Source organism: Takifugu flavidus, chromosome 15 (assembly GCF_003711565.1).
Source record: "Takifugu flavidus isolate HTHZ2018 chromosome 15, ASM371156v2, whole genome shotgun sequence".
In the NCBI taxonomy this organism is placed as follows: Eukaryota; Metazoa; Chordata; class Actinopteri; order Tetraodontiformes; family Tetraodontidae; genus Takifugu; species Takifugu flavidus.
In genome coordinates this window covers 6,924,761-6,937,724 of record NC_079534.1, presented here as the reverse complement: position 1 = coordinate 6,937,724, position 12,964 = coordinate 6,924,761, and the positions used below count along the sequence as shown (strand labels likewise).

The window sequence follows — 12,964 nt, the reverse complement described above, 5'->3', positions numbered from 1 at the left end:
CTGGATCCAGGTGTCAAGCAGATATAACGTCAGAGCAGTCTCATCTGGGTTGAGGACAAATAGGAAATCGTGGTAGCAGAGTCTGGAGGAAGAGTGGAGAAGCTCAGAGGCATAGCTGGTGGAGCTCCAACCTGAAGTGTTCAGTCAGCGATGGTTTGTAGTCGTGTCATCTATTGGTGTTGGTGCACTTTTTTATCAGGTCAGCAATCAGCGCAGCCTCTTCAAGAAGGATTGTTGAGCTCTTTTTGCTTCCTTCTCCAAGCAGTTTTACGAATATGCTGCTTTCATATTCCAGCAGGACCAGAACCACAGGGGCAATCTTTGTTGAAGATGAGAGACCTAACAAAGCTGAAGGTCACTTTCAGAACAACCTGGGCTCCCAAAATACCTTACTTGGGCCCCAGCCACACACCATGATGTGCTGTATTACTGTAGTCCGTCTTTCAAAAGTAGCCCCGAGTTTGTCTTATGTATGTATGTATGTATGTATGTATGTATGTATGTATGTATGTATGTATGTATGTATGTGTGTGTGTGTGTGTGTGTGTGTGTGTGTGTGTGTGTGTTTGTGTGTCTCACATATATCACATTTATATCACAAAATAAAGAAGTTTTACATTTGAAAAGGTTTGTGTTTATTCAAACTTCGGTGTTCCTTCATTACTCTGGCAGCCATTTTGTTGCCTTAAATAATAAAGCCCAATTTTCTTGTGAAAGTCTGAATTAACATCCATTTTGTCCTCTTCTGTGAAACTCACTCAACTCATGCTGCATGTATTCAAATGAATGTGTATTGGATGACCCGCTGTCATTCATATGTATGTGAAACATAATGGTGAGAATTGAATTAGTGAAACACAAACTTTGTTATTCATGAGGAGATTTTTGGCTTTTCTATCACATTAGTGTAAATTGGATAATTAAACCATTGGGGGGGGGGGAGTAAATTCTAAAGACTCATTTTACATTTAAATTCAATGATTAAATGTAAAATGACTATTTAGCGTATTTATTATTGATTTAAGTGTTGTTTAGTATTTCTACTGGGTTTACCTACTTACACAAATATTTTCTACTCTGGATTTGTCTTGATTGGGAAGGCATAAATTCCCATTAATACCAGTAGATAAAATGGTGGCTGTCATGGTGATCAGGGGCTAAAGTGTGTTGTTATTGTGTTGATCGGTCATGTGTCACATCCTGGAGCTCCCATTAATACCGCTGCTCTCTCCTCTATGTATCAAGTCACTCAAATGGTAGTGTAACAGACGGGAAATCGAAAAATAGCGTCTTAAAAATAAAAGTCTTTAAAAAATTATTTATGCTACATGCCTAAAATCAACCACTGCATACAGCAGGTTTAAAACTGCTTAATTTTATTTAAATACGTTTGTTTTGAACAGATTGAATTGGAAATTATGCTTGGTGAATTTAATGGGATGGATGAATTTTAAGTGTGACTTGCCAGCTGTAAAATACAGTATATAGATCAATTCAAATTTGGATCCTTTGTGAACACATGCTTGCCTGTAGATATGCCAATAAAATAAATTTAAATTTAAACATCTTTTAGATGTGGCATCGCATTTCCACCTGCCTGCAATCATCAAACGCTACAAAGGAAATTAAATCAAAGAACAAATATAAAACAAAAGCAGCTCATTATTTTTTAAGAATCTGCCTGGTTGTCAGTGAATGGCGTAAATATTCTAATATTAGGATAATTTGTTGGTATTTATTATTCTCTAAAGCTTTTATGAGTTAATCACGCAAATGAGGAAAATATTGCCTTTTTATTTTGAAAAGCTTCTTCGGAAGTCTTGTTAAACATTCCAGTGAGTATGACTCAGTGAGCGCGCGCGCGTGTGTGTGCGTGTACTTCCTGCTCGGTGTCTGCTCTCGGCCGTCTCGTCAGTGTAGATCGGCTCGCCATGGCGGAAGGACGCAGAGAACATCCACATCCTCTCCTCTCCCAACCAACGGCCAGCAAACGACCCTGCCTGCGCCCCGCTCCCCGCGGTCCAGGGCCGGGGGGCAGCTCCCGGTATCGCTCCCCCGAGTCTCTGCTGGACTGTGCCGCTAAAGCAGTAGCGGAGAAGTGGGCCTTCGAGAGAGTGGAAGAGCGCTTCGAGCGGATCCCGGAGCCCGTACAGCGCCGCATCGTCTATTGGTCTTTTCCCCGTAATGAAAAGGAAATATGCATGTACTCTTCGTTTCAATGCCGAGTCGCCGGCGAGGACGGCCCGGTGGCGGCTTCCGGTGGGGCTGGGGGCGCTGGGTCCGGAGCTACAAACGCCACCGGTGGCGGAGGTTCTTCGGCAGGTACGACGACTACCGCGGCGGTAACGGGAGCTGTGGGGACGGGAGACGGGCTGCCTTTTCGCCGCGGTATCAGACTACTGGAGACCGGCTGCGTGGAAAACGTTTTACAAGTCGGTAAGTGGAATATATGCGAGTCGAAGCTTTTGGGTTTAAAGGTCCCGGAACGTTTGGAAGTGCTGCTGGACATTCCCGAAGCTGCGCTGAGGAAGTTTTCCTTGCCACCCTGGAAAGTATGCGAAGCGTTTCTGTCCCCGCAAATATCCCCGCACCCGGCTGCCTCTTCTCCACTTTAGTAGACACGCACGGAGGAATGTGTTGACACAGCTTTTAGCTGCCTTTTAAAGAAATGGAAGCGAAATAAGGTCGCGCCGTGGCTCTGTTGAAAAATTAAAGGGCTGCTATTGTGGCTGCTGTTACCGCTGGCGACCACGAATCTGCCCCCTCTTTCCCTCAACCTCGACCCACTCGCTATATCAGTTTTCTGGTGGTGGGCGGCTGGTGTTTTAGCACTCCCCCACCCCCCCCCTTTACCTCCCGTCCTTGCTGGCCGGCGGTCGGCTTCAGGAGCCCCGGCGGAGGCGGAGGGGGAGGCGCGGAGGAGTGTTGACAGACGCGGATACAAAAGCAGCGAACGCGGCGTCACGGCTTCATTTTTGTTTCTGCCAATACCACGTTGAAAAAGTCGTTATCCACAACTCGCACTCGGCAGAGGGTGGATTAGGCAGGGAACAAAGGCGGTTATTGGGTCTCTTAATATGATTAATCCCACGGTAATCCGAAAAAATCCCCGAGTTTTGTGTTTATTTGCCGCTGGTCAGACCGGACAAAGAGCGCTGTCGCCAACGTTGGAAAGGAGCTGCGAGTGCGTGTGTGTCTGAAACCTGATTAAAGTTCAAGCATGTGTTGGGTTTTTAATAAGACTAAACTGCATTTTGTGAGCGCGCTGGCCCGCAGCTTCTTTCGGTTCGACACAAAAGGCTCCAGTTGAAATGATCGATAAGCGTCTCGCATTTCCAGCGCTGCAGAGAGGCTGTTGGCAAACAAAGGGCCGTTCCGCACAGCTCCAGCTCCCCCAGTCTCATTAGATCTGTACCCTCGCCTCCACACAGACACCAAATGAGCACAGACACGACTGGAAGGGCTGAGATCAGACCGATGACTCGCCAAAAAAAGGCTTTTTTATGGTTTGGGAGGATTTTTTTTTAGACCATATGGTGCAGGAGCCACTCAGGCTTGTCTGGGTTTCATGTTGCTCTGAGGTATCCAGGGGGATGCTGAAAACTGTGACTGCTGGATCTAATTGCATCTTGTAAATGCTCATTGATTCTGGCCTTTAACTGAAGGAAACCGGAGACATGAATATGAAACTGCATTTGTTCTCGTGGAGATCTGTTAGCCTGCAGCTTTAGAAGCTCGAGAGTCAGGTTGATGCATTTGATCGTGTTTGTCAGATCATCCTGAGCAGAACCGTCAACTGGCTGTCGCTTTTAACCACTGTGCATATTTTGTAACTGGAGAAGCTCCTGTGAGTTCCAAACTTGGGTTGATCTTTAAACTTTTAATGCACTCACCTGAGAGAAAACACTTGCAGACCCCGCTGGCCAATCAGTTTCAGCCTCCCTCTCTTCAAGGTCAGTTGCTGCAGGTATGGGTTTTGTCTTTCAGTCAACAAAACACAGGATCACTCTGTGAAAACAAGATAAGATTTGGCTGGCTGCTCGCTGTGCCGACTCTGGGAACCAGTTATTGTCGTCATGGAAGTGTGTAGTTGTGTGTCGTGGTTGGTATCTTAGTTGGCCCAGGCACAATGCTGTCATTAAGGATCACGTTACACGCCTGTAAATGACAGTCTGCTTTCACCTGACACACAGCACAGGATGAATGGAATTTCAAGTTGTGGTGGTGGAAATGCCTCATGCTGTTTGTAACAGGAACTTTGTGGGAAATGAGCAGTTTAAAATGGAGAATACTTGTGTTTTTTCAGGTTAAGTATATCTGTAAATACGACTGAAGGTAAATGTCAAATAGAGAAGGTGAGTGATGGCAGAGATTACAAATTAGAATCAAATTTAGACTCTGACTCTACACAAGTCCACATTTTATTCATAAAATGACAAATCGGGCTCGAGTGGTGAGCTCAGAGCCCTGTTTATCGTGGGATTTATTTTCGTTCCGGTCTTCCTCACAGCTATCACAAGTTCAGCAGTAGCTTAGCATCTGAACTCATGTGCATCTGGAGACTTTGCAATGATGGAGATGGAGTCCCTAAAGTTTTAAAATGCTTTATTTGTCTTTGTGACGATTAGGAAACACATCCAGGAAAAACTGTCTCCTGTGGGAGGGTCAGAGTATGGTCCATGTCAGCCCAGGACAGTTGTTGCCAGCCCTTGGAAAGCCTGGAATCTTTTTAAAGGGAAATATTTTTGAAAGGACATCGAACTGGAGTGTACTGTTAACTGGTGATGATTGGTCTAAAAATAACAACACGCCGAGCACGTAGTCATAATACATTGGTAAAGTGCAAACTGGTCACATGTGCCTTTGAAAAGCTCTGTTTATTTCAGACCTACAAGTTTCCCAGTCTGTCCCTTAAATGTCCTCCGCTTGTCTTTGTCCGTTGGTTTATGGTAATCCTGATGGGTTTAAAAGATACAGCTCATCAGCAACTCATTGGCACATGTGTTCATATTAATCTACGTCTTGCTGGAAGTCATAATTAGAATAATTAAAGCTACATGTGCCGACCCCCACATGTATGCCAGATACATGCGTATACCCAGAAGCCCCCTTTCCAGACCCTTATAAAGTCCTCAGAGAGCTGGAGGAAGGGATATTAGAGGAGGGAGGGAAGTGGGGTTCCTTAAGCTTTGAGTCAAGCTTTGGGATTATTGGGTCATGCTTTGTTACCCAGCTGTAGAAAAACCTCTTGTTCACAGAAGGGAGGTGGAGAGAGGGGGTTGTGTGTATATGTGTGCATGGCCTCGTCCCTGCAACGTTACATAAAGCTGTAATGGGTCCCCGATGCCCTTTGAAGCATCAGTGACTCTGACAAAGCCAGTATGTGGTTGAACAGGATTAGACTGTATAGGACAGTCAGTCAGTGGGAGGAAAACACCATCGGGCTGGTTAATTCAACTCCCCATATGTTACAAATGCTGCTAAAACTGGCCGCTACGTTAGCCTTTTCTCATATACACTGGCAGCTATGTTAGCCTTGTCGGACTTAAACTGGCCCCTACATTAGCCTTAATGGTCTTAAACTGGCTGCTACGTTAGCCTTTTCTCATATACAGTGGCCGCTACGTTAGTCTTGTTGGACCTAAACTGGCTGCTACGTTAGCCTTTTCTCATATACAATGGCCGCTACGTTAGTCTTGTTGGACCTTGTCTCGCTTTCATTGGCAGCTGTGTTATTCTTGTCATATCAGATGTCACTTTTGTGGTTTTCCTTCTATCACTCTGATCAGGTTGATGGATTTATCGGTGTTTTATCGGTTAGTGAGGATATTGTCATTTAGTGATCGTGTATATGTTTCTAGTTTGGAAAGTGGGTGGCCTCACCAGTGATCCCCCAGATGTTGGATGTCCTGGCTCAGTTAGCATGGATCAGCTCGCGTCTCTGCTGTGATTCTGGTCTTCTGGCTTCACCTTAAAGAAGATCAAGTCTCATAAGGATGTAGCTCAGTTTTCATCATTCATTCTCTTTTTACTCTTCAATCCTTCAATCCATGCTTCCATCTGACCAGGCACCTGCTTTCTGCCTGTCAAGACCTTTATATACTTTGCCTCAGTTTCTGTCTCTCACATCAGTGGAGGCTGAGCCGTCTGTCTGGGTCTTCCCTGCTGTGTTGCTACCACTGGTTGAGGAAGAGTTACTGGTTTTGGCAGGGGCCCAGGGGAAGATGGAAAGAGTCAGGTGTGTGCTGCAAACCCCACTCCACATGTGTGTTTCCATAAAGTTGGGGCATTTTACTTGTGTCTCACATAAGGGACACAAATCACATTCACATAACAAAATTGCAATGTTTTCTTTAAATTAGAGGCTTACACAAGGTTTTTATTTTCACACATCGGTACATTTGACTGTCTTCGGCTGCTCCACAGTGCACAAAAATGAACTGACGGCATTTAACCAGCATATTTGATTTCATACCTGCCAACTGGAAAAAAAAAGTAGACTGATGGAATGAATCTTCTCTCCTGTTAGGTCTTGATGAAGCCATTGAAAGATGAGGACATTAGGTAAAGGCTCCATTCATCAGAGGAGAGCGCAGAACATCTGAGCTTTGCATAAGTGCCGATCATATAAGATCACTGATCACATGTTGTCTGAGGTCCATTGTGGAGAATTCCTAGAGTCTTGGTTTGTTGTCCACTCAGTAGTTACCCTTTGACCTGAGACTCATTTATGGAAATGTTCAGAAGAGTCAGCCTTTATGACAACTTGCATTTCTACTATGAAATCTTGTTTTCGCTCACTACTTTTAACAAATAAGAGGTAAAGCATTGCTTCTTTCCTCATAGGTTTGACAACTAAGTAGTGAAATTACTGATAAATGGATGGAATTCCACCTCCATCATGAGTCTTCAGGTATTTTTGGTATAATGGAAGGCACCATTGACAGGTTCATGCTTATACCAACATGCTCGAGTATAGTTTATGTTTGCATATTTACATGCTCTGTAAAAATGAAGCAGTAGTTAATTCATTGTTGAATACATTTCCTGTTCTTGTACATATGAGTAGCCTCCTAAATCTTTTCACCACTGGTGAAGATACGTAGGTGTAAAAACTCAGCATTGGTAAATGTCAGCTCATCCATTCAGGCACCTGATATAGGACACAGATGTGGCCTAGTTCCTTCCCTAACAAAGCCAGATTTTAGGTTGGTCTGCAACACCTACATCCAAATCTTAAAACTGGCTCAACATTTAGCCCGTTAAACTGTGGTTGGAAAGTTCTGATCACATTTGCGTGTTTTTATTGTTCAGAGAAGTCACTTAAATCATCACACTGTATTTAAATTGAAGCTCGTCAATTGAGGTGTTGACATCTATGTCTAAGAAACCTAAAGTTTCCTTTAAAATGGAAAAAGACCTCTGGATCATGGCTAGATCATGGCTAATACTGTGTATTACATGAACAATGGCAATAAACCTGATTCAATTCAATTCAAGGAGGCCGCAGAGATGATTTCATTAGCTGCAGGTGTTTACCTCTCTGAATCGTGTGTCCTGTGTGTCTGACTACACGTAAAGTAAACACAAAAGCTGTTTTTCCAGCACAAACTGGGCAGCTGAGCAGACCTTTTTCATCTCTGGGTTAACATGAATTTGACGTATCAGTCGGCACTCGCAGAGAGGACGTCAACAGCGAGAACACATCGTCAGAACTTTTGCTCGGACTGGTTTGTCAGGTTGGAACTTTTCAAAGAAGTTTTGAAAGGATGCCTCACCATTCATTGTAGCTGTTTCCACTCGTGATCTCTGGTTTTGTCCTGGTGTTTTCAGCCTTTGGGCTTCGCAGGCCAACATTGTTCAACTTCATCCGACATTAGCGTGTACATGTTTAACATTGGAGTGTACCATGTATCTCAGCATATGATGAGATAAGAAAACACACACAACGAGTGCTGTTTCATATCTACTCAGTCCTGAGTGATTCCCCCACTGATAATGGTTGGGCCAACTGTTAGCTGCTGTCTGCTATTGCCCTGTTCTACACCTGTCTTTTATTGGGATCCAGTGTGTGTCCAGTCATATTTTCACCGTGGGTGTTGTACCTATAGGCCCCCTGCATCATTTCTGCTTGATTTTCATTTACTATAATCTCATAACACTTCCCATATGAGATGAATTCAGGCATATCTATGAAACTAAAGCCAGTGCCTGTGGCGTGCAGCCCATCCCGAGGGGGAATTTGGATCAGCGTGGGGGAGGAAAGCAATGATGGCTAGCACAAATGCAAAGCCCTGTTTTGGTTCTTCTTTCACTGGTCATCTAAAAATACAGGAACATTCTAGTTCTGCAAGTGCAATTATTCAACTAATTTTCTCATTTGGCCTAAGAAAAAAAAAGCCTCCATTATTTGCCTTCTTTTGTTAACACATGAGGGTAAATGCAGCATTGCTCTGTGCTGCTGTTAATGACTTCACGGCTGAGTGGAACCTACTCGGGCAGAGCCCCCAAGTCACTGTGCCGGAGTAGATCTGGCTTTATTTATTTATCTGCAGCCTCGGGCAAATTGTGATGAGCCTCGAAACTTTGACAGCTGTTGTCATTTCAGTCAGACCAACGCTAACTGTCTAGCCGATCCGCTTGCTTACTGCTCTACATTATTTCATATTTGACTTTCTGACCTGTCAGAAATTCTTTTATAGTTTATAAGGTCTGTGTAGCACAATGGAACCAATGTTCTATGCGATTCCCCGGCCCTGTTCACATTCTAGTAATGTACAAGATGAATTCAAAGCATACTTGGTTTCATCAAAGCACATGTGAAGGATTTACTTCAAAGTAATACCCATTTTTTTCCTGTGATTTATCCATCTTTTGAACATGAGATCGTACTTTTTCTAATGCTCCTACTGGCTGATCGTAGTTTTAATCTTGGCGTAGTTGAGGCATTCTTGTCTTTAATGTGCACACACTGTAGAGCTGTCTTCGCTTGAAATGGATGGACATACATCGTGGATATGAAAGGATATTCATCACCCCTCTTAAGAATATGTGCACACACTTGTGTGTTGCTGTGAGTGCCTTCATCCTGTGCTTTTAGCATCCTAACAGCACTTAGAGCCAGTCTCAATAACACTCCTGCCAACAAAGACAGTCCATTGTTGTGAGACGTCAATTATTGTTGGGCTAAAACTATTTACTTTGTTTTGGTTGCCTCATATCTGAGGAAATTGTTGTCCACAACTGCTTTGTGTGTCTATTTAGCATGTGTGCAGCTAATTAGACCTCCTGCACTTTTGATTTTATTATCTGCTAAGGTTGGTCTTGCTTGTTCCACTATCACTCTCAAATAAACATCTGCCTCCAAAGGTTCCCGCTAAAACCGGAATGGATTGAGTCAGTGAGGTAACAAATCTGCTCTAATTGGGCTGATTCTAACTGTGGTACACCGTCCAGAGCCTTAATGAGCAGTGTGAGTCTGGAATGTGAGCAGGATGTTCCTGCTGTTGCTAAACTTGTATTTTAGATTCAGGGCGCTCTCACATTAGCAAACCGTGCCCCAGCGAAGGTTCCCGCTAAAGCGGGAATTGTTCTGAAAGAGAAAAATAAAAAGCTTTTTTTTTTCTCGACATCAAATTTTTGCACTGTTGCAACCTTGTATAACAACAGTTGGCTAAAGACAGCATTGTGCCCTGTGCGGGTCACATATCAATGGTCACACATCCTTGTGTCATAGGAATCCATGCTTGGACACCGCACGGTTTGCTAGTGTGAGTGTGAGGCAGGGGAGGACAGGAAAGGGGGGGACATCTGTTGCTTTGGCAGAGCACAGAAGAAATGTCCATGGTGTGAGTGCCTCTTCATTCTCTCAGTTGGGACTAGATGGAGACATAATTGGCTGTTAGTTGGGTTCATTGCTGCACGATGCTAATGAGCTAGTATTGATCTATGAGTTGGCTACTAATCACCGCAGCATCACATGGTTCAGTCTTTTAAACAAAACCTTGAATTGGTAGCAGCTCCATAACTTCATCAGTCAGAATATGTGTGAATCATCCAGCAATTTTTTTTGTCTCTTTCAGTTTTGTACCTTCTTCACTTGCTTCCTTCCCTCTTTCTGTACCTGTCTTCCTGCCCCCTCCTCGGCTTCATTTCCCTCATTGCTCGTAACATGACTGTTTGTGCAAGGACGGCCTGCAATGGCCCATTAGGCTGATGCCTCACATAGAAATGAGTGGTAAAACTAGCTGTGGGGAGGAGGTGGGAATTGGGGAGGATGGAATCTAGGCAGGGGTGAGATGCTGGAAAAGAATAAAGGAAGGAAGGAAGAAGAGAAGGGAGGGGATGAGAACTGAAAGGCAAATGTAGAGTTGATAACCAACCCTGTCACCTCTGGCTTTTCTTTCCACCACACACACACACACACACACACACACACACCACACACACACACACACACACACACACACACACACACACACACACACACACACACACACACAGAAAAGGGAAAAGGGGTGGGAGGGACATCATTAGAGTCTCAGCAGTCCCTCACAGACACTACTGAGTCCTGGTAGTGGGAAGAAATGAGCAGAGGGAGGAATGAAATTGAATTGATAGGTGCAGTCAAGTTTACACACACACACACACACACACACACACACACACACAGACAATCAGAATGCAACATGATTAATGTGGTCAGCAGTGAGAAGACTAGTTGGGTCAAGATCTCTCACCCTTACACACACACCCTCTTTAGATTGTCTGCATGCCCACTCTGGTCTCACACACACACACACACACACACACACACACACCACTGCTGTTCATTCTGCCCACCCAAACAAAGATGGGAGAGATTTTTTTTTACTAATGAAAATAAAACTGCACAGTACGTGTTGATCCTTCACTCATGACCACAATAAGAATATTTTGTCCTTTCATTGTGATAATATTTCAGTCATAGTCATGCTCTTGTAAACACATTTCCATGACTTTGATGCAGGCATACTGATCCTCTAAAGCCCCTCCCGCTGATGCAGTGGTTTGAAACATTAGGTTAAGTAGGATAGCCTGAAGATGCTTGAACCAAACCACTTAAACTGTCACATCAAATGAGGCCAGTTAACTGTCAATCACTGGACGCCCATAATAGGTTACTAAATGTCCACTATAACTGTAAATGATTTCCTATTCCTTTACTATACGTGTGTGTGTGTGTGTGTGTGTGTGTCCCCGTCCCCCACTGCCTCGCACTCACATTACCTTGAGCGTGCTCAAGCAGAAATTCCTCCGAATCCTATGTCACCAGGTTGATAAATGACGCATGCAGGGTGCAACATCATCATTAACAGCCATACATGGCTGCAGTAGCGTGAAACCGGTTAAACAGTGTATTGGCTTTTATTTTTTGCTCGATTTTCAGACCAGTTGGACAAATGTCCAGATTTATTGATTGTGTGATGCGGCGATGGTTTAGCACAACACGGTTTGAGTGCACCTTTACACCAAAGGGCCATTGTAGTGCATTTTGGTGGGTTGTTGGGGCCACTGGTTGATGTGTGATGGTTATTGTGATCATGAAAAGAAACTAACACATGAGGTTGGCATCTTTTCCTTTGGATGTCACATGGCAATATACAACACAGCATTTTAACGCATAACATGCATGCAGCCACCAGAAACAGTCCCATCACTGATGTGGTCCTACACATATTTACCCTTTACTATTTAACATCACACACCCATATGTCCCCCAGGGGTGCTACCAGGCCATTAAACCATAGCTTTTGTTGCCGGAGTAAAGTCCAGCCAGACACACCTTTTAACTTACAGGGAGCATTTGGGAGTCAGCAGGCCTGGGGCTACTGTGTGTACACCTCATGGTGGGAAACCCTCCGCCAGACCCTCCAGCGTCCTCCGAACCCACCTCCCCCTCTCTGTTTAACGAACAAAAATAAATGTTACTGTATTCATTTCTGTCTCTCTGTGTCACTGCATAAATATTCAGTAAATGTGAATTTTTATTGTTTATAAAAGATTGAAATGCTAAAAAAATAAGGGTAAAGTAATCCATTAGAGCAAAATCCTTAATGGTGAGACCTGAGGATATTGGTCTCATGAAGTGTGGTGCTCTAAGGACAGGACTGGTTCCTACCGGTCCTGTGGTGTTCCCAAACCCCATCTTCGTGACTTTGCTCCATTCAAACAAGCAGAGAAAAAAATGGCAGTTATAGTAAAAACTGCTAATGTTGAGAGTGTTTGTGCATTGTAGATGAAGCAACTGTAGGAACGGTGTCAGAGGTTATTCTAGCTGTGTAGACCTCTGTCTTTCTGTCTGTCATGTGTCTTCTCCCTCAGGTCCTCCTTCCTTTTGTCATAAATACGGAGCGTGTATGTGTGAATGCTACTGTGGCTGACTATCGAGTTCAAAGTAGAGAGATGGTGCGTTTATGACACCACAGAGCAACCGGAGCTGCCATTCTTCACACACCCCCACGAACCTGTCTCACCCACCACCACCCCCAAGCTCAAAAATGTCTTTTTGTTGTCCGTCATGTTGGGGTCTGGTCTGTTTCTGGACAATTACCAATGGATTCAGTTCTGGACACAAATTGATTGCATCAATTCACATGAATCCATTTGCATGATTAATTTGATTCTTTTTTTTTTTTTTAATCAAAAACCTCATTAACCCATGTGCAGTCTATGTCACTCAGTCATGAGGTTTGGGGCTCCAATGCTACATAGAACCAACTCCAGCAAGATTGATCAACATGTCTACACAAATGAAAGTGGATCCAAAAAACCTACAGACTGATTAATCAAGGTCCAATCATAGTAATGAGCTCATATTGGTTTTATAACAACATAATGAATCCCAATGATTAATGAATGTGAATTGGTGAAATCTGCAGCAGCTCTTTGACTAATCTGATTTTATTTTCTTTTTTAAAAAAAG

The 12,964-nt window shown here is 43.8% G+C and overlaps 1 protein-coding gene across 2 annotated transcripts in view; it reads left to right on the top strand.

Annotated features, from left to right (window-relative positions):
* Positions 1-1,872: 1,872 nt before the first annotated feature.
* The window catches only part of zswim5 (zinc finger, SWIM-type containing 5), a 40,565-nt gene continuing 29,473 nt past the window's right edge, over positions 1,873-12,964 (top strand). Inside the window, exon 1 of one of the 2 annotated variants that reach the window (XM_057056240.1) lies at positions 1,873-2,436. In XM_057056240.1, the coding sequence (XP_056912220.1) occupies positions 1,932-2,436 (505 nt within the window). In that variant the 5' untranslated portion in view covers positions 1,873-1,931. The remainder of the gene's footprint in view (positions 2,437-12,964) is intronic. The other variant, XM_057056239.1, reaches the window with a different exon arrangement.